This window comes from Salmo salar, chromosome ssa09, assembly GCF_905237065.1.
Source record: "Salmo salar chromosome ssa09, Ssal_v3.1, whole genome shotgun sequence".
Lineage (NCBI taxonomy): Eukaryota > Metazoa > Chordata > Actinopteri > Salmoniformes > Salmonidae > Salmo > Salmo salar.
Genome location: NC_059450.1, coordinates 157,753,122 through 157,772,870, shown reverse-complemented (window position 1 = coordinate 157,772,870; position 19,749 = coordinate 157,753,122). Strand labels below are relative to the sequence as shown.

Below are 19,749 nucleotides of genomic sequence, written 5' to 3'. Positions count from 1 at the left end.
AGCCCAGCTTCAGACGCGATCGTTAGGCAAGGGTAATTTCAGTGTAGGAAAGGATGAAACAGCGTCTGTGCCACCAGTAAGTACAGATAGTAACGTTAGTATAAACCCCCTCGCACGGTCCCCGCAGCCGGACATCTTTCTCATGGCTTCTGGAGGGAAACGCTGTAGGAATGCTCAACCGGTGTCGCTTATTCAGCCGACAGAAACTTTCAACCGGTTCTCCCCATTAAGCGAGTCGGAGTCGGAGGCCGAGACTTCTCTGGTCTCTACTCCTCCCGTTGTGGGGTCTGAGACGCCGACGGCTCCCACCATTAGCTCTGACAAATTGAAAACCCTAGTCATTGGCGACTCCATTACCCGCAGTATTAGACTTAAAACTAATCATCCAGCGATCATACACTGTTTACCAGGGGGCAGGGCTACCGACGTTAAGGCTAATCTAAAGACGGTGCTGGCTAAAGCTAAAACTGGCGAGTGTAGAGAGTATAGAGATATTGTTATCCACGTCGGCACCAACGATGTTAGGATGAAACAGTCAGAGGTCACCAAGCGCAACATAGCTTCAGCGTGTAAATCAGCTAGAAAGATGTGTCGGCATCGATTAATTGTCTCTGGCCCCCTCCCGGTTAGGGGGAGTGATGAGCTCTACAGCAGAGTCTCACAACTCAATCGCTGGTTGAAAACTGTTTTCTGCCCCTCCCAAAAGATAGAATTTGTAGATAATTGGCCCTCTTTCTGGGACTCACCCACAAACAGGACCAAGCCTGGCCTGTTGAGGAGTGACGGACTCCATCCTAGCTGGAGGGGTGCTCTCATCTTATCTACGAACATAGACAGGGCTCTAACTCCTCTAGCTCCACAATGAAATAGGGTGCAGGCCAGGCAGCAGGCTGTTAGCCAGCCTGCCAGCTTAGTGGAGTCTGCCACTAGCACAGTCAGTGTAGTCAGCTCAGCTTCCCCCATTGAGACCGTGTCTGTGCCTCGATCTAGGTTGGGCAAAATTAAAAATGGCGGTGTTCGCTTTAGCAATCTCACTAGTATAAAGACCTCCTCCATTCCTGCCATTATTGAAAGAGATTGTGATACCTCACATCTCAAAATTGGGTTACTTAATGTTAGATCCCTCACTTCCAAGGCAGTTATAGTCAATGAACTAATCACTGATAATAATCTTGATGTGATTGGCCTGACTGAAACATGGCTTAAGCCTGATGAATTTACTGTGTTAAATGAGGCCTCACCCCAGGTTACATTAGTGACCATACCCCCGTGCATCCGGCAAAGGCGGAGGTGTTGCTAACATTTACGATAGCAAATTTCAATTTACAAAAAAAAACAACAATGACGTTTTCGTCTTTTGAGCTTCTAGTCATGAAATCTATGCAGCCTACTCACTCACTTTTTATAGCTACTGTTTATAGGCCTCCTGGGCCATATGCAGTGTTCCTCACTGAGTTCCCTGAATTCCTATCGGATCTTGTAGTCATAGCAGATAATATTCTAATTTTTGGTGACTTTAACATTCACATGGAAAAGTCCACAGACCCACTCCAAAAGGCTTTCGGAGCCATCATCGACTCAGTGGGTTTTGTCCAACATGTCTCTGGACCTACTCACTGCCACAGTCATACTCTGGACCTAGTTTTGTCCCATGGAATAAATGTTGTGGATCTAAATGTTTTTCCTCATAATCCTGGACTATCGGACCACCATTTTATTACGTTTGCAATTGCAACAAATAATCTGCTCAGACCCCAACCAAGGAGCATTAAAAGTCGTGCTATAAATTCTCAGACAACCCAAAGATTCCTTGATGCCCTTCCAGACTGCCTCTGCCTACCCAAGGACGTCAGAGGACAAAAATCAGTTAACCACCTAACCGAGGAACTCAATTTAACCTTGCGCAATACCCTAGATGCAGTTGCACCCCTAAAAACTAAAAACATCTGTCATAAGAAACTAGCTCCCTGGTATACAGAAAATACACGAGCTCTGAAGCAAGCTTCCAGAAAATTGGAACGGAAATGGCGCCACACCAAACTGGAAGTCTTCCGACTAGCTTGGAAAGACAGTACCGTGCAGTATCGAAGAGCCCTTACTGCTGCTCGATCATCCTATTTTTCCAACTTAATTGAGGAAAATAAGAACAATCCGAAATTTCTTTTTGATACTGTCGCAAAGCTAACTAAAAAGCAGCCTTCGCAAATGGAGGATGGCTTTCACTTCAGCAGTAATAAATTTATGAACTTCTTTGAGGAAAAGATCATGATCATTAGAAAGCAAATTACAGACTCCTCTTTAAATCTGGGTATTCCTCCAAAGCTCCATTGTCCTGAGTCTGCACAACTCTGCCAGGACCTAGGATCAAGGGAGATACTAAAGTGTTTTAGTACTATATCTCTTGACGCAATGATGAAAATAATCATGGCCTCCAAACCCTCAAGCTGCATACTGGACCCTATTCCAACTAAACTACTGAAAGAGCTGCTTCCTGTGCTTGGCCCTCCTATGTTGAACATAATAAACGGCTCTCTATCCACCGGATGTGTACCAAGCTCACTAAAAGTGGCAGTAATAAAGCCTCTCTTGAAAAAGCCGAATCTTGATCCAGAAATTATAAAAACTATCGGCCTATATCGAATCTTCCATTCCTCTCCAAAATTTTAGAAAAAGCTGTTGCACAGCAACTGACTGCCTTCCTGAAGACAAACAATGTATACGAAACGCTTCAGTCTGGTTTTAGACCCCATCATAGCACTGAGACTGCACTTGTGAAGGTGGTAAATGACCTTTTAATGACGTCAGACCGAGGCTCTGCATCTGTCCTCGTGCTCCTAGATCTTAGTGCCGCTTTTGATACCATCGATCACCACATTCTTTTGGAGAGATTGGAAACCCAAATTGGTCTACATGGACAAGTTCTGGCCTGGTTTAGATCTTATCTGTCGGAAAGATATCAGTTTGTCTCTGTGAATGGTTTGTCCTCTGACAAATCAATTGTAAATTTCGGTGTTCCTCAAGGTTCCGTTTTAGGACCACTATTGTTTTCACTATATATTTTACCTCTTGGGGATGTCATTCGAAAACATAATGTTAAATTTCACTGCTATGCAGACGACACACAGCTGTACATTTCAATGAAACATGGTGAAGCCCCAAAATTGCCCTCGCTAGAAGCCTGTGTTTCAGACATAAAGAAGTGGATGGCTGCAAACTTTCTACTTTTAAACTCGGACAAAACAGAGATGCTTGTTCTAGGTCCCAAGAAACAAAGAGATCTTCTGTTGAATCTGACAATTAATCTGGATGGTTGTACAGTCGTCTCAAATAAAACTGTGAAGGACCTCGGCGTTACTCTGGACCCTGATCTCTCTTTTGAAGAACATATCAAGACTGTTTCAAGGACAGCTTTTTTCCATCTACGTAACATTGCAAAAATCAGAAATTTTCTGTCCAAAAATGACGCAGAAAAATTAATCCATGCTTTTGTTACTTCTAGGCTGGACTACTGCAATGCTCTACTTTCCGGCTACCCGGATAAAGCACTAAATAAACTTCAGTTAGTGCTAAATACGGCTGCTAGAATCCTGACTAGAACCAAAAAATTTGATCATATTACTCCAGTGTTAGCCTCCCTACACTGGCTTCCTGTTAAGGCAAGGGCTGATTTCAAGGTTTTACTGCTAACCTACAAAGCATTACATGGGCTTGCTCCTACCTATCTTTCCGATTTGGTCCTGCCGTACATACCTACACGTACGCTACGGTCACAAGACGCAGGCCTCCTAATTGTCCCTAGAATTTCTAAGCAAACGGCTGGAGGTAGGGCTTTCTCCTATAGAGCTCCATTTTTATGGAATGGTCTGCCTACCAATGTGAGAGACGCAGACTCAGTCTCAACCTTTAAGTCTTTACTGAAGACTTATCTCTTCAGTAGGTCCTATGATTAAGTATAGTCTGGCCCAGGAGTGTGAAGGTGAACGGAAAGGCTGGAGCAACGAACCGCCCTTGCTGTCTCTGCCTTGCCGGTTCCCCTCTTTCCACTGGGATTCTCTGCCTCTAACCCTTTTACAGAGGCTGAGTCACTGGCCTACTGGTGTTCTTCCATGCCGTCCATGGGAGGGGTGCGTCACTTGAGTGGGTTGAGTCACTGACGTGGTCTTCCTGTCTGGGTTGGCGCCCCCCCTTGGGTTGTGCCATGGCGGAGATCGTTGTGGGCTATACTCGGCCTTGTCTTAGGACGGTAAGTTGGTGGTTGGAGACATCCCTCTAGTGGTGTGGGGGCTGTGCTTTGGCAAAGTGGGTGGGGTTATATCCTGCCTGTTTGGCCCTGTCCGGGGTATCATCGGATGGGGCCACAGTGTCTTCTGATCCCTCCTGTCTCAGCCTCCAGTATTTATGCTGCAGTAGTTTATGTGTCGGGGGCTAGGGTCAGTCTGTTACATCTGGAGTATTTCTCTTGTCCTATCCGGTGTCCTGTGTGTATTTAAATATGCTCTCTCTAATTCTCTCTTTCTCTCTTTCTGTCTTTCTCTCGGAGGACCTGAGCCCTAGGACCATGCCTCAGGACTACCTGGTATGATGACTCCTTGCTGTCCCCAGTCCACCTGGCCGTGCTGCTGCTCCAGTTTCAACTGTTCTGCCTGCGGCTATGGAACCCTGACCTGTTCACCGGACGTGCTTGTTGCACCCTCGACAACTACTATGATTATTATTATTTGACCATGCTGGTCATTTATGAACATTTTAACATTTTAACATTTTGACCATGTTCTGTTTTAATATCCACCCTGCACAGCCAGAAGAGGACTGGCCACCCCTCATAGCCTGGTTCCTCTCTAGGTTTCTTCCTAGGTTTTTGGCCTTTCTAGGGAGTTTTTCCTAGGGAGTTTTTCCTAGCCACCGTGCTTCTTTCACATGCTTTGCTTGCTGTTTGGGGTTTTAGGCTGGGTTTCTGTACAGCACTTTGAGAATATCAGCTGATGTACGAAGGGCTATATAAAAATAAATTTGATTTGATTTGATCTGACTCTGGGTCAGTAGATAAAGAAGATCATCTGACTCTGGGTCAGTAGATAAAGGACCTCATCTGACTCTGGGTCAGTAGATAAAGGACCTCATCTGACTCTGGGTCAGTAGATAAAGGAGTTCATCTGACTCTGGGTCAGTAGATAAAGGAGTTCATCTGACTCTGGGTCAGTAGATAAAGGAGATCATCTGACTCTGGGTCAGTAGATAAAGGACCTCATCTGACTCTGGGTCAGTAGATAAAGGACCTCATCTGACTCTGGGTCAGTAGATAAAGGACCTCATCTGACTCTGGGTCAGTAGATAAAAGGTCCTTATTGCTAAAAATCCAGCAGTATCCCTTTAACCATTAGTGAGGGAAATGCAAAACTGACCGAAGATCAGCATCTAGGGGCAACGTCACCCTACTTGTAAGACATGAGAGAGTACAGAAGAGGTGTCAAACTCATTCCACTGATGGCAGAGTGTCTGCAGGTATTTCCTTTAATTAACACAACCAGGTGAGTGGAGTTCCTTACTAATCAGTGACCTTAATTCATCAATAAAAAGGTACAAGGGTGGCGTGAAACCCCATCGACACACTGCCCTCCGTGGAATGAGTTGGACGGGTGTAGAGGACTGTAACAGTCACCTGAGTGGTGTTCCCTGATTCACTGTTCCCAGCCTGGTTCCACACAGGGGATGTTTCCTGCTTGGTCTCCATGGCTGCAGCCGGGAACCGGTTACCACGGTCACCACCTGATCACACCAACCTCACGCGGCTGCTTGCTGGCAGCTCCAGGATTAGATAGACTGTACCGACGATCACATGACAACCACAGAACAGAGTGTTAGACTGTACCGACGATCACATGACAACCACAGAACAGAGAGTTAGACTGTACCGATGACTGATGATCACACGGCAACCACAGAACAGAGAGTTAGACTGTACCGATGATCACATGACAACCACAGAACAGAGAGTTAGACTGTACCGATGACTGATGATCACACGGCAACCACAGAACAGAGAGTTAGACTGTACCGATGATCACATGACAACCACAGAACAGAGAGTTAGACTGTACCGATGATCACATGACAACCACAGAACAGAGAGTTAGACTGATTACTGATGATCACATGACAACCACAGAACAGACTGTACCGATGATCACATGACAACCACAGAACAGAGAGTTAGACTGTACCGATGATCACATGGCAACCACAGAACATAGAATACCTGGTTTAAAAACTCTGACGACAGGGATGGAAGTTAATGAGGGAAATATATTTTCTCTTTGTTTTGACAAATTAGCCATTTCTAATGTGGAAATGAGACGGTAATATTTTTTTACAAAGCACATTACATTGCAAAAAAATGCATGGATGCAAATAAATTGTTTATAACCGTCTGCTAATGCCGTTTGTTGATTAGCTACAGTAACTATATGACTTGTGGTTACAAACGTATGAATAGGTTGTTCTCTCATTCCAGAAATGCATTCAGAGCAACTACAAGTATCTTTCTGTTTCATTTATGAACAGGCATTGATTGCATAATGATAGCACCGGACCACTGTACATAGAATAGTCTAGTTGAGAGAGGACAGGGCTGTGTATTTCAGCTGTGTTGGACTGCGCCCTTGTACAATGAGATCAACCTATATTAGCTAGCTTAGCTTTTATTGCTAACCATGTAAAACTATCAGAGGGGGAAATATAGTGATATTAAATATTTGGGATGGTTAGCTTGCTAGCTAGCATTCCATTGACAGGGCTAAAAAAAAAAAACGAAAAAAAAAACCCATTACCCCCCCAAAATAAAGCAGCATGCCGGGTTTTATCGCAAAGAGCAGTCAAACTAACCACTCTATGGGGGTAGGACAGAAACACCGCGGAAAGCGCGCAATGAAAATGGAGTCAAAACCGGATCATTATGCAACGATAACGCGCAATGTGTAAAATTATATTATTTTCCTAGTTTAAACACATATCGCTCGTATCGTATATATTCGGTGTATTTCCCCCCCTTTTGTTTTGACCCCTCTGCTTATCGGTTCCAACCGGACCATACCACAAAAAACAACGCTGCAGAAACCCAAAAACCTCAACCCCCGCATTATCACATTTAACACTAATGTATAACCGACCTTGAAAATGTACACGACATAACGGATCCATAACATTAGTAATACTTTATTGTATTTAATAAATAGTCTATAATTTATCGGGGACTTAAATATTTGTGTTAGATCTACCCGTCCCCCCTTTCTAGTTGAGCCGAGCCTGGAGCTGCCGGAGAACAAGGAAGAAGAGAGGCTCCATTTTGGGTGGGACTAAAACAACAACAACTACATTTTTGAAGCGACCAAACGAAAAATATGTCTATTTCTATCGATATAAATATGTTATTCGGTAACGAGATTTTGATTGATACTTACAAAGAGATGATCTAGAAATGAAGACTTTTTGAAATGAAGTAGAAATTCTCCCGTGTTTTGATATATTTAATGAAAACGTTGAAGTTGTCCTTACCTCAGAATGGTAGCTGCAGAGGTGGCCGCGTTGCATATATTACCATATTCTACCTAGCAACTCGCCGAGGCCTGTGTGGCGATTGGTGGAATATTATTTGAGTGACAAAAATTAAAACCTAAACGTATCTATTTGTACGTCACCTTTATTTATGTCAACTTTTACTTCCCCCCCCCCAAAAAAATTACTTTGATATAATATGTTTTCAAGTTTTAATGTCACATTCACAAGTACAGTGAAATGTACTTGATATAAAGTATTGATGGGTTGCAGATTTCAATCAATGTTCACTCTAAATGTATTGTGCATACCAAGGGTCAATGAATTTCGACCAAATTAAAAAATATATATAATAACGGATCAAAGCTACCCAATTCAAATTAACCTAAGTTTTTATCACATATATCACTTAAGGTAGTTTATTTAAGAAAGGTGCTATTCGGGGCGTTCCTGCATTTGTAGTAAATCCCTCTTTATACTTGTGTTTGTCTATTTTTAAACTAAGAGAGGCGGGGTGGTCCAGTGTGGTAGGTGGCGTTAATGCACAGCGATGTTGGATGCCTTCCGCCGATAAACCCTACAGAAGAAGGGACGCGGTTTTATGACTAAATTATAATTATTTTCTATTTATTTAACCTTTATTTAAATTGAACAACTTGGAAAACGATGTCACGGAGGAAAATCTATTGGTTGCTGGGGTTTTTAAAGGGACCCAAGCCAATCTTATCTGTAAACATATCTGTCTAATCTTGCCATGGGTTTGTAGCACCTTATAAAAACAGATTTCGTCTCCTATGTGAGCTAAAGGACTAGAGACTCATTAACACTGCACATGAATCAGAGCAAATAACTACTCTGTCTGGCATGACTTCCTCCACCCACTGCAAGGCCAACAGTATGGCCATCAGCCCCATTGTGGATACAGCCAGATTATCTATTTTTCGTTTCCTGACTTCTACCCACATTCCTGCACTACAAACGCTGACCCAGCACATCCTGTCCTTGGATCTTTTGAACCATCTGTGTAAATGGACACAACATCCTGATACACAGTATCCAGATGTCTATTAAACCAATCAGATGGATCAATACCCTCCCTATCTTTCTGTAGTCCAATCAGATGGATCAATACCCTCCCTATCTTTCTGTAGTCCAATCAGATGGATCAATACCCTCCCTATCTTTCTATAGTCCAATCAGATGGATCAATACCCTCCCTGTCTTTCTGTAGTCCAATCAGATGGATCAGCACCCTCCCTGTCTTTCTGTAGTCCAATCAGATGGATCAACACCCTCCCTATCTTTCTGTAGTCCAATCAGATGGATCAATACCCTCCCTATCTTTCTATAGTCCAATCAGATGGATCAACACCCTCCCTATCTTTCTGTAGTCCAATCAGATAGATCAATACCCTCCCTGTCTTTCTGTAGTCCAATCAGATGGATCAATACCCTCCCTATCTTTCTATAGTCCAATCAGATGGATCAATACCCTCCCTATCTTTCTGTAGTCTCTCCAATCAGATGCATCAATACCCTCCCTATCTTTCTGTAGTCCAATCAGATGGATCAATACCCTCCCTATCTTTCTATAGTCCAATCAGATGGATCAACACCCTCCCTGTCTTTCTGTAGTCCAATCAGATGGATCAATACCCTCCCTATCTTTCTGTAGTGCAATCAGATGGATCAACACCCTCCCTATCTTTCTGTAGTCCAATCAGATGGATCAATACCCTCCCTATCTTTCTGTAGTCCAATCAGATGGATCAATACCCTCCCTATCTTTCTGTAGTCCAATCAGATGGATCAATACCCTCCCTATCTTTCTGTAGTCCAATCAGATGGATCAACACCCTCCCTATCTTTCTGTAGTCCAATCAGATGGATCAATACCCTCCCTATCTTTCTGTAGTCCAATCAGATGGATCAATACCCTCCCTATCTTTCTGTAGTCCAATCAGATGGATCAATACCCTCCCTATCTTTCTGTAGTCCAATCAGATGGATCAATACCCTCCCTATCTTTCTATAGTCCAATCAGATGGATCAATACCCTCCCTATCTTTCTATAGTCCAATCAGATGGATCAATACCCTCCCTATCTTTCTGTAGTCCAATCAGATGGATCAATACCCTCCCTATCTTTCTGTAGTCCAATCAGATGGATCAATACCCTCCCTATCTTTCTATAGTCCAATCAGATGGATCAATACCCTCCCTATCTTTCTATAGTCCAATCAGATGGATCAATACCCTCCCTATCTTTCTGTAGTCCAATCAGATGGATCAACACCCTCCCTATCTTTCTGTAGTCCAATCAGATGGATCAATACCCTCCCTATCTTTCTATAGTCCAATCAGATGGATCAATACCCTCCCTATCTTTCTGTAGTCCAATCAGATGGATCAATACCCTCCCTATCTTTCTGTAGTCCAATCAGATGGATCAATACCCTCCCTATCTTTCTATAGTCCAATCAGATGGATCAATACCCTCCCTATCTTTCTATAGTCCAATCAGATGGATCAATACCCTCCCTATCTTTCTGTAGTCCAATCAGATGGATCAATACCCTCCCTATCTTTCTGTAGTCCAATCAGATGGATCAATACCCTCCCTATCTTTCTGTAGTCCAATCAGATGGATCAATACCCTCCCTATCTTTCTATAGTCCAATCAGATGGATCAATACCCTCCCTATCTTTCTGTAGTCCAATCAGATGGATCAACACCCTCCCTATCTTTCTGTAGTCCAATCAGATGGATCAACACCCTCCCTATCTTTCTGTAGTCCAATCAGATGGATCAACACCCTCCCTATCTTTCTGTAGTCCAATCAGATGGATCAATACCCTCCCTATCTTTCTATAGTCCAATCAGATGGATCAATACCCTCCCTATCTTTCTGTAGTCCAATCAGATGGATCAATACCCTCCCTATCTTTCTATAGTCCAATCAGATGGATCAATACCCTCCCTATCTTTCTATAGTCCAATCAGATGGATCAATACCCTCCCTATCTTTCTGTAGTCCAATCAGATGGATCAATACCCTCCCTATCTTTCTGTAGTCCAATCAGATGGATCAATACCCTCCCTATCTTTCTATAGTCCAATCAGATGGATCAATACCCTCCCTATCTTTCTATAGTCCAATCAGATGGATCAATACCCTCCCTATCTTTCTGTAGTCCAATCAGATGGATCAACACCCTCCCTATCTTTCTGTAGTCCAATCAGATGGATCAATACCCTCCCTATCTTTCTATAGTCCAATCAGATGGATCAATACCCTCCCTATCTTTCTGTAGTCCAATCAGATGGATCAATACCCTCCCTATCTTTCTGTAGTCCAATCAGATGGATCAACACCCTCCCTATCTTTCTGTAGTCCAATCAGATGGATCAATACCCTCCCTATCTTTCTATAGTCCAATCAGATGGATCAATACCCTCCCTATCTTTCTGTAGTCCAATCAGATGGATCAATACCCTCCCTATCTTTCTGTAGTCCAATCAGATGGATCAATACAGCGAACAGTTTTGACTGGGCTGAGCGGGAACTGTGCTTCCTCAGAGGTAGGGAGGCGAGCAGGCCAGAGGTGGATGAACGGAGTGCCCTTGTTTGGGTGTAGGGCCTGATCAGAGCCTGAAGGTACGGAGGAGCCGTTCCCCTAACAGCTCCGTAGGCAAGCACCATGGTCTTGTAGCGGATGCGAGCTTCGACTGGAAGCCAGTGGAGAGAGCGGAGGAGCGGGGTGACGTGAGAGAACTTGGGAAGGTTGAACACCAGACGGGCTGCGGCGTTCTGGATGAGTTGTAGGGGTTTAATGGCACAGGCAGGGAGCCCAGCCAACAGCGAGTTGCAGTAATCCAGACGGGAGATGACAAGTGCCTGGATTAGGACCTGCGCCGCTTCCTGTGTGAGGCAGGGTCGTACTCTGCGAATGTTGTAGAGCATGAACCTACAGGATCGGGTCACCGCCTTGATGTTGGTGGAGAACGACAGGGTGTTGTCCAGGATCACGCCAAGGCTCTTAGCACTCTGGGAGGAGGACACAATGGAGTTGTCAACCGTGATGGCGAGATCATGGAACGGGCAGTCCTTCCCCGGGAGGAAGAGCAGCTCCGTCTTGCCGAGGTTCAGCTTGAGGTGGTGATCCGTCATCCACACTGATATGTCTGCCAGACATGCAGAGATGCGATTCGCCACCTGGTTGTCAGAAGGGGGAAAGGAGAAGATTAATTGTGTGTCATCTGCATAGCAATGATATGAGAGACCATGTGAGGATATGACAGAGCCAAGTGACTTGGTGTATAGCGAGAATAGGAGTGGGCCAAGAACAGAGCCCTGGGGGACACCAGTGGTGAGAGCACGTGGTGCGGAGACAGATTCTCGCCACGCCACCTGGTAGGAGCGACCTGTCAGGTAGGACGCAATCCAAGCGTGCGCGGTGCCAGAGATGCCCAGCTCGGAGAGGGTGGAGAGGAGGATCTGATGGTTCACGGTATCAAAGGCAGCAGATAGGTCTAGAAGGATGAGAGCAGAGGAGAGAGAGTTAGCTTTAGCAGTGCGGAGAGCCTCCGTGACACAGAGAAGAGCAGTCTCAGTTGAATGCCCAGTCTTGAAACCTGACTGATTAGGATCAAGAAGGTCATTCTGAGAGAGATAGCAAGAGAGCTGGCCAAGCACGGCGCGTTCAAGAGTTTTGGAGAGAAAGGAAAGAAGGGATACTGGCCTGTAGTTGTTGACATCGGAGGGGTCGAGTGTAGGTTTTTTCAGAAGGGGTGCAACTCTCGCTCTCTTGAAGACGGAAGGGACGTAGCCAGCGGTCAAGGATGCGTTGATGAGCGAGGTGAGGTAGGGGAGAAGGTCTCCGGAAATGGTCTGGAGAAGAGAGGAGGGGATAGGGTCAAGTGGGCAGGTTGTTGGGCGGCCGGCCGTCACAAGACGCGAGATTTCATCTGGAGAGAGAGGGGAGAAAGAGGTCAAAGCACAGGGTAGGGCAGTGTGAGCAGGACCAGCAGTGTCGTTTGACTTAGCAAACGAGGATCGGATGTCGTCAACCTTCTTTTCAAAATGGTTGACGAAGTCATCCGCAGAGAGGGAGGAGGGGGGGAGGGGGAGGAGGATTCAGGAGGGAGGAGAAGGTAGCAAAGAGCTTCCTAGGGTTAGAGGCAGATGCTTGGAGTTTAGAGTGGTAGAAAGTGGCTTTAGCAGCGGAGACAGAAGAGGAAAATGTAGAGAGGAGGGAGTGAAAGGATGCCAGGTCCGCAGGGGAGGCGAGTTTTCCTCCATTTCCGCTCGGCTGCCCGGAGCCCTGTTCTGTGAGCTCGCAGTGAGTCGTCGAGCCACGGAGCAGGAGGGGAGGACCGAGCCGGCCTGGAGGATAGGGGACAGAGGAGATCAAAGGATGCAGAGAGGGAGGAGAGGAGGGTTGAGGAGGCAGAATCAGGAGATAGGTTGGAGAAGGTTTGAGCAGAGGGAAGAGATGATAGGATGGAAGAGGAGAGAGTAGCAGGAGAGAGAGAGCGAAGGTTGGGACGGCGCAATACCATCCGAGTAGGGGGAGAGTGAGAAGTGTTGGATGAGAGCGAGAGGGAAAAGGATACAAGGTAGTGGTCGGAGACTTGGAGGGGAGTTGCAATGAGATTAGTGGAAGAACAGCATCTAGTAAAGATGAGGTCAAGCGTATTGCCTGCCTTGTGAGTAGGGGGGAAGGTGAGAGGGTGAGGTCGAAAGAGGAGAGGAGTGGAAAGAAGGAGGCAGAGAGGAATGAGTCGAAGGTAGACGTGGGGAGGTTAAAGTCACCCAGAACTGTGAGAGGTGAGCCATCCTCAGGAAAGGAACTTATCAAGGCGTCAAGCTCATTGATGAACTCTCCAAGGGAACCTGGAGGGCGATAAATGATAAGGATGTTAAGCTTGAAAGGGCTGGTAACTGTGACAGCATGGAATTCAAATGAGGAGATAGACAGATGGGTCAGGGGAGAAAGAGAGAATGTCCACTTGGGAGAGATGAGGATTCCAGTGCCACCACCCCGCTGGCTCGATGCTCTAGGGGTATGCGAGAACACGTAGTCAGACGAGGAGAGAGCAGTAGGAGTAGCAGTGTTAGTACCTTCTTACACTTTCCCACCACTCTCTCAATGTGTTCTGCCCAGGTCAGTCTAGGGTCAAAGTTTACCCCAAGGAACCTGAAGCTCCCCACCTTGTCCAAGTTTCTCCCATATAACCTCAAGCATACCTCATATCCCACCTTCCTCCTGGTAAATAACACTGAGTTTTCTCTACCGAGAATCTGAATCCCCACTTTAATACCCACCGCTCTACCTCAACAATTTATTCCTGTACCTTCCTGACTATATATGGCACATTTCATCCCCTCTTCCCTAAGGCCCCATCATCTGAAAATAACAACTTCCCAATATCCAGCCGTTCCTGAGAGTAAACATCATTGACCATGATTGAGAACAACAGAGGACTAATTACGCTCCCCTTTCGGTGTACCGTAATCCACCTGGTAGCTGCCCACCCTCACCTGGACACACATTCCAAACAGGAAATCCTTTATCCAGTTGTATGCTCTTCCTCCTACCCCCATAATATCAAGCTTGATTAACAAACCCTCCTTCCACATCATATGCCTTCTCCACATCAAAAAAGGCAGCTACAACAGTTTCCTTGTTCACCTGAGCCTTCCTGACCTCTCCTTCCAATCAGAGTACTGGGTCCATAGTTCCCCTTCCTCACCTCTGCTTCTATCAGAGTACTGGGTCCATAGTTCCCCTTCCTCACCTCTGCTTCTATCAGAGCACTGGGTCCATAGTTCCCCTTCCTGACCTCTGCTTCTAACAGAGTACTGGGTCCATAGTTCCTCTATCCTTCCTGACCTCTGCTTCTAACAGAGTACTGGGTCCATAGTTCCTCTATCCTTCCTGACCTCTGCTTCTAACAGAGTACTGGGTCCATAGATCCTCTATCCTTCCTGACCTCTGCTTCTAACAGAGTACTGGGTCCATAGTTCCTCTATCCTTCCTGACCTCTGCTTCTAACAGAGTACTGGGTCCATAGTTCCTCTATCCTTCCTGACCTCTGCTTCTATCAGAGTACTGGGTCCATAGATCCTCTATCCTTCCTGACCTCTGCTTCTAACAGAGTACTGGGTCCATAGTTCCTCTATCCTTCCTGACCTCTGCTTCTAACAGAGTACTGGGTCCATAGTTCCTCTATCCTTCCTGACCTCTCCTTCTAACAGAGTACTGGGTCCATAGTTCCTCTATCCTTCCTGACCTCTGCTTCTAACAGAGTACTGGGTCCATAGTTCCTCTATCCTTCCTGACCTCTGCTTCTATCAGAGTACTGGGTCCATAGTTCCCCTTCTTGACCTTCTAACAGAGCACTGGGTTCATAGTTCCTCTATCCTTCCTGACCTCTGCTTCTAACAGAGTACTGGGTCCATAGTTCCTCTATCCTTCCTGACCTCTCCTTCTAACAGAGTACTGGGTCCATAGTTCCTCTATCCTTCCTGACCTCTGCTTCTAACAGAGTACTGGGTCCATAGTTTCTCTATCCTTCCTGACCTCTGCTTCTAACAGAGTACTGGGTCCATAGTTCCTCTATCCTTCCTGACCTCTGCTTCTAACAGAGTACTGGGTCCATAGTTCCTCTATCCTTCCTGACCTCTGCTTCTAACAGAGTACTGGGTCCATAGTTCCTCTATCCTTCCTGACCTCTGCTTCTAACAGAGTACTGGGTCCATAGTTCCCCTCCCCTTCCTGTTGGCCTCGTTGGGTCCTTCCTGGCTACCGGATTGGTCCCACTACTGTCTCCTTCCAGCTGTCTGGTAGTTGATTGGTCCCACTACTGTCTCCTTCCAGCTGTCTGGTAGTTGATTGGTCCCACTACTGTCTCCTCCCAGCTGTCTGGTAGTTGATTGGTCCCACTACTGTCTCCTTCCAGCTGTCTGGTAGTTGATTGGTCCCACTACTGTCTCCTTCCAGCTGTCTGGTAGTTGATTGGTCCCACTACTGTCTCCTTCCAGCTGTCTGGTAGTTTCTCGTCCTCCTACACTGTTGTCCAACACCAATACCTTATCCAGAGCCTCGTCACTAAAATGGGCCAACATAACAGAGCACACCTCATCGTTCCCATATCTATTGACCTTTTCACCTCTGCCACGGTGCATTCAATGCATCATTTACGTCCTCCCTTCTATCCAACACTCCAGGATGCTCATCTCTCATTCTCTCTCTCCCCCTCTGCTCCTCCTCTGACAAATTTACAGAGCTACGCACTTGGGACAAATGCTTCAGCCATCATCTCTGCCTTACAGCCACATCCTTCCCACTCGTCAATACTGGATAATCCCACTCCCTTCTGACACCACTCATCCTCTTAATCATCCCTCGCAGGTGTCGCCCTTCCAATGGTGTCACAGAACCGACGCCAACATGACCTGAGGGATAGTTCTCCTCACCAGGGCCTGTTTATACTGAATCAGACTGAGGGATAGTTCTCCTCACCAGGGCCTGTTTATACTGAATCAGACTGACGGATAGTTCTCCTCACCAGGGCCTGGGCCTGTTTATACTGAATCAGACTGAGGGATAGTTCTCCTCTCCAGGGCCTGTTTATACTGAATCAGACTGAGGGATAGTTCTCCTCACCAGGGCCAGGGCCTGTTTATACTGAATCAGACTGAGGGATAGTTCTCCTCACCAGGGCCTGTTTATACTGAATCAGACTGAGGGATAGTTCTCCTCACCAGGGCCTGTTTATACTGAATCAGACTGAGGGATAGTTCTCCTCACCAGGGCCCGGGCCTGTTTATACTGAATCAGACTGAGGGATAGTTCTCCTCACCAGGGCCTGTTTATACTGAATCAGACTGAGGGATAGTTCTCCTCACCAGGGCCTGGGCCTGTTTATACTGAATCAGCCTGAGGGATAGTTCTCCTCACCAGGGCCTGGGCCTGTTTATACTGAATCAGACTGAGGGATAGTTCTCCTCACCAGGGCCTGGGCCTGTTTATACTGAATCAGACTGAGGGATAGTTCTCCTCACCAGGGCCTGTTTATACTGAATCAGACTGAGGGATAGTTCTCCTCACCAGGGCCTGGGCCTGTTTATACTGAATCAGACTGAGGGATAGTTCTCCTCACCAGGGCCTGTTTATACTGAATCAGACTGAGGGATAGTTCTCCTCACCAGGGCCTGGGCCTGTTTATACTGAATCAGACTGAGGGATAGTTCTCCTCACCAGGGCCTGGGCCTGTTTATACTGAATCAGACTGAGGGATAGTTCTCCTCACCAGGGCCTGTTTATACTGAATCAGACTGAGGGATAGTTCTCCTCACCAGGGCCTGGGCCTGTTTATACTGAATCAGACTGAGGGATAGTTCTCCTCACCAGGGCCTGTTTATACTGAATCAGACTGAGGGATAGTTCTCCTCACCAGGGCCTGGGCCTGTTTATACTGAATCAGACTGAGGGATAGTTCTCCTCACCAGGGCCTGGGCCTGTTTATACTGAATCAGACTGAGGGATAGTTCTCCTCACCAGGGCCTGTTGATACTGAATCAGACTGAGGGATAGTTCTCCTCACCAGGGCCTGGGCCTGTTTATACTGAATCAGACTGAGGGATAGTTCTCCTCACCAGGGCCTGGGCCTGTTTATACTGAATCAGACTGAGGGATAGTTCTCCTCACCAGGGCCTGTTTATACTGAATCAGACTGAGGGATAGTTCTCCTCACCAGGGCCTGTTTATACTGAATCAGACTGAGGGATAGTTCTCCTCACCAGGGCCTGGGCCTGTTTATACTGAATCAGACTGAGGGATAGTTCTCCTCACCAGGGCCTGTTTATACTGAATCAGACTGAGGGATAGTTCTCCTCACCAGGGCCTGGGCCTGTTTATACTGAATCAGACTGAGGGATAGTTCTCCTCACCAGGGCCTGGGCCTGTTTATACTGAATCAGACTGAGGGATAGTTCTCCTCACCAGGGCCCGGGCCTGTTTATACTGAATCAGACTGAGGGATAGTTCTCCTCACCAGGGCCTGTTTATACTGAATCAGACTGAGGGATAGTTCTCCTCACCAGGGCCTGGGCCTGTTTATACTGAATCAGACTGAGGGATAGTTCTCCTCACCAGGGCCTGGGCCTGTTTATACTGAATCAGACTGAGGGATAGTTCTCCTCACCAGGGCCTGGGCCTGTTTATACTGAATCAGACTGAGGGATAGTTCTCCTCACCAGGGCCTGTTTATACTGAATCAGACTGAGGGATAGTTCTCCTCACCAGGGCCTGGGCCTGTTTATACTGAATCAGACTGAGGGATAGTTCTCCTCACCAGGGCCTGTTTATACTGAATCAGACTGAGGGATAGTTCTCCTCACCAGGGCCTGGGCCTGTTTATACTGAATCAGACTGAGGGATAGTTCTCCTCACCAGGGCCTGTTTATACTGAATCAGACTGAGGGATAGTTCTCCTCACCAGGGCCTGGGCCTGTTTATACTGAATCAGACTGAGGGATAGTTCTCCTCTCCAGGGCCTGGGCCTGTTTATACTGAATCAGACTGAGGGATAGTTCTCCTCACCAGGGCCTGTTGATACTGAATCAGACTGAGGGATAGTTCTCCTCACCAGGGCCTGGGCCTGTTTATACTGAATCAGACTGAGGGATAGTTCTCCTCACCAGGGCCTGGGCCTGTTTATACTGAATCAGACTGAGGGATAGTTCTCCTCACCAGGGCCTGTTTATACTGAATCAGACTGAGGGATAGTTCTCCTCACCAGGGCCTGTTTATACTGAATCAGCCTGAGGGATAGTTCTCCTCACCAGGGCCTGTTTATACTGAATCAGACTGAGGGATAGTTCTCCTCACCAGGGCCTGGGCCTGTTTATACTGAATCAGACTGAGGGATAGTTCTCCTCACCAGGGCCTGTTTATACTGAATCAGACTGAGGGATAGTTCTCCTCACCAGGGCCTGGGCCTGTTTATACTAAATCAGACTGAGGGATAGTTCTCCTCACCAGGGCCTGGGCCTGTTTATACTGAATCAGGCTGAGGGATAGTTCTCCTCACCAGGGCCTGGGCCTGTTTATACTGAATCAGACTGAGGGATAGTTCTCCTCACCAGGGCCTGTTTATACTGAATCAGACTGAGGGATAGTTCTCCTCACCAGGGCCTGGGCCTGTTTATACTGAATCAGACTGAGGGATAGTTCTCCTCACCAGGGCCTGTTTATACTGAATCAGACTGAGGGATAGTTCTCCTCACCAGGGCCTGGGCCTGTTTATACTGAATCAGACTGAGGGATAGTTCTCCTCACCAGGGCCTGTTTATACTAAATCAGACTGAGGGATAGTTCTCCTCACCAGGGTTCTCCTCACTCCTTCGTCCACCATGGGACTGCTTTCCTCCTCCTCCTCCTCCCTGAACTCTTAGGTATCGCCTCTGTAACTGCCCCCACTAACGTTGTTCTCACCCAGTTATTCATACTATCCCCATCCCCTCTCCTATCCACCCGAGCCTTCACCTGCTCACTCAGCTCCTGAAACGGATCCCACTTTGCCCTTCCGAACACCCACCTGCCTACTCCATTTACTGACACCTCCATACTATGGGGTAATGGTCCCTCCCTACTGTCGACTCCTCCCATACCTCCCACTCACAGATTCCTGCCATCACTAGATACCAGAGTGAGGTGCAAGGCAGACTCTATCCGTGTGGCTACATCAGTCCTGGTCCCTCGGGCCATCATTCAAGAACCCCAGATCTTTAACTTCTATCAGATTTTCCATCACTTGGCCATTTCCATCCATCAGTCCCCCTCCCCCAGAGCGTATTGTGGGCATTAAAATCTCCACACCACATTACTTTACTTCTATCCTGGTTCTCCACACCACATTACCTTACTTCTATCCTGGTCCTCCACACCACACCACATTACCTTACTTCTATCCTGGCCCTCCACACCACATTACCTTACTTCTATCCTGGTTCTCCACACCACATTACCTTACTTCTATCCTGGCCCTCCACACCACATTACCTTACTTCTATCCTGGCCCTCCACACCACATTACCTTACTTCTATCCTGGTTCTCCACACCACATTACCTTACTTCTATCCTGGTTCTCCACACCACATTACCTTACTTCTATCCTGGTCCTCCAC

General features: G+C 46.7%; 1 protein-coding gene across 1 annotated transcript in view; it reads right to left on the bottom strand.

Moving 5' to 3' along the window:
• Positions 1-7,605, bottom strand: part of prdm10 (PR domain containing 10) — an 85,103-nt gene extending 77,498 nt beyond the window's left edge. The window contains exons 1-2 of the mRNA XM_045724930.1: positions 7,552-7,605; positions 5,660-5,820 (exon numbers count right to left, since the gene is read on the bottom strand). Coding sequence (XP_045580886.1) covers positions 5,660-5,731 — 72 coding nt within the window. The 5' untranslated portion in view covers positions 5,732-5,820; positions 7,552-7,605. The remainder of the gene's footprint in view (positions 1-5,659; positions 5,821-7,551) is intronic.
• Between the last annotated feature and the right edge of the window lie 12,144 nt (positions 7,606-19,749).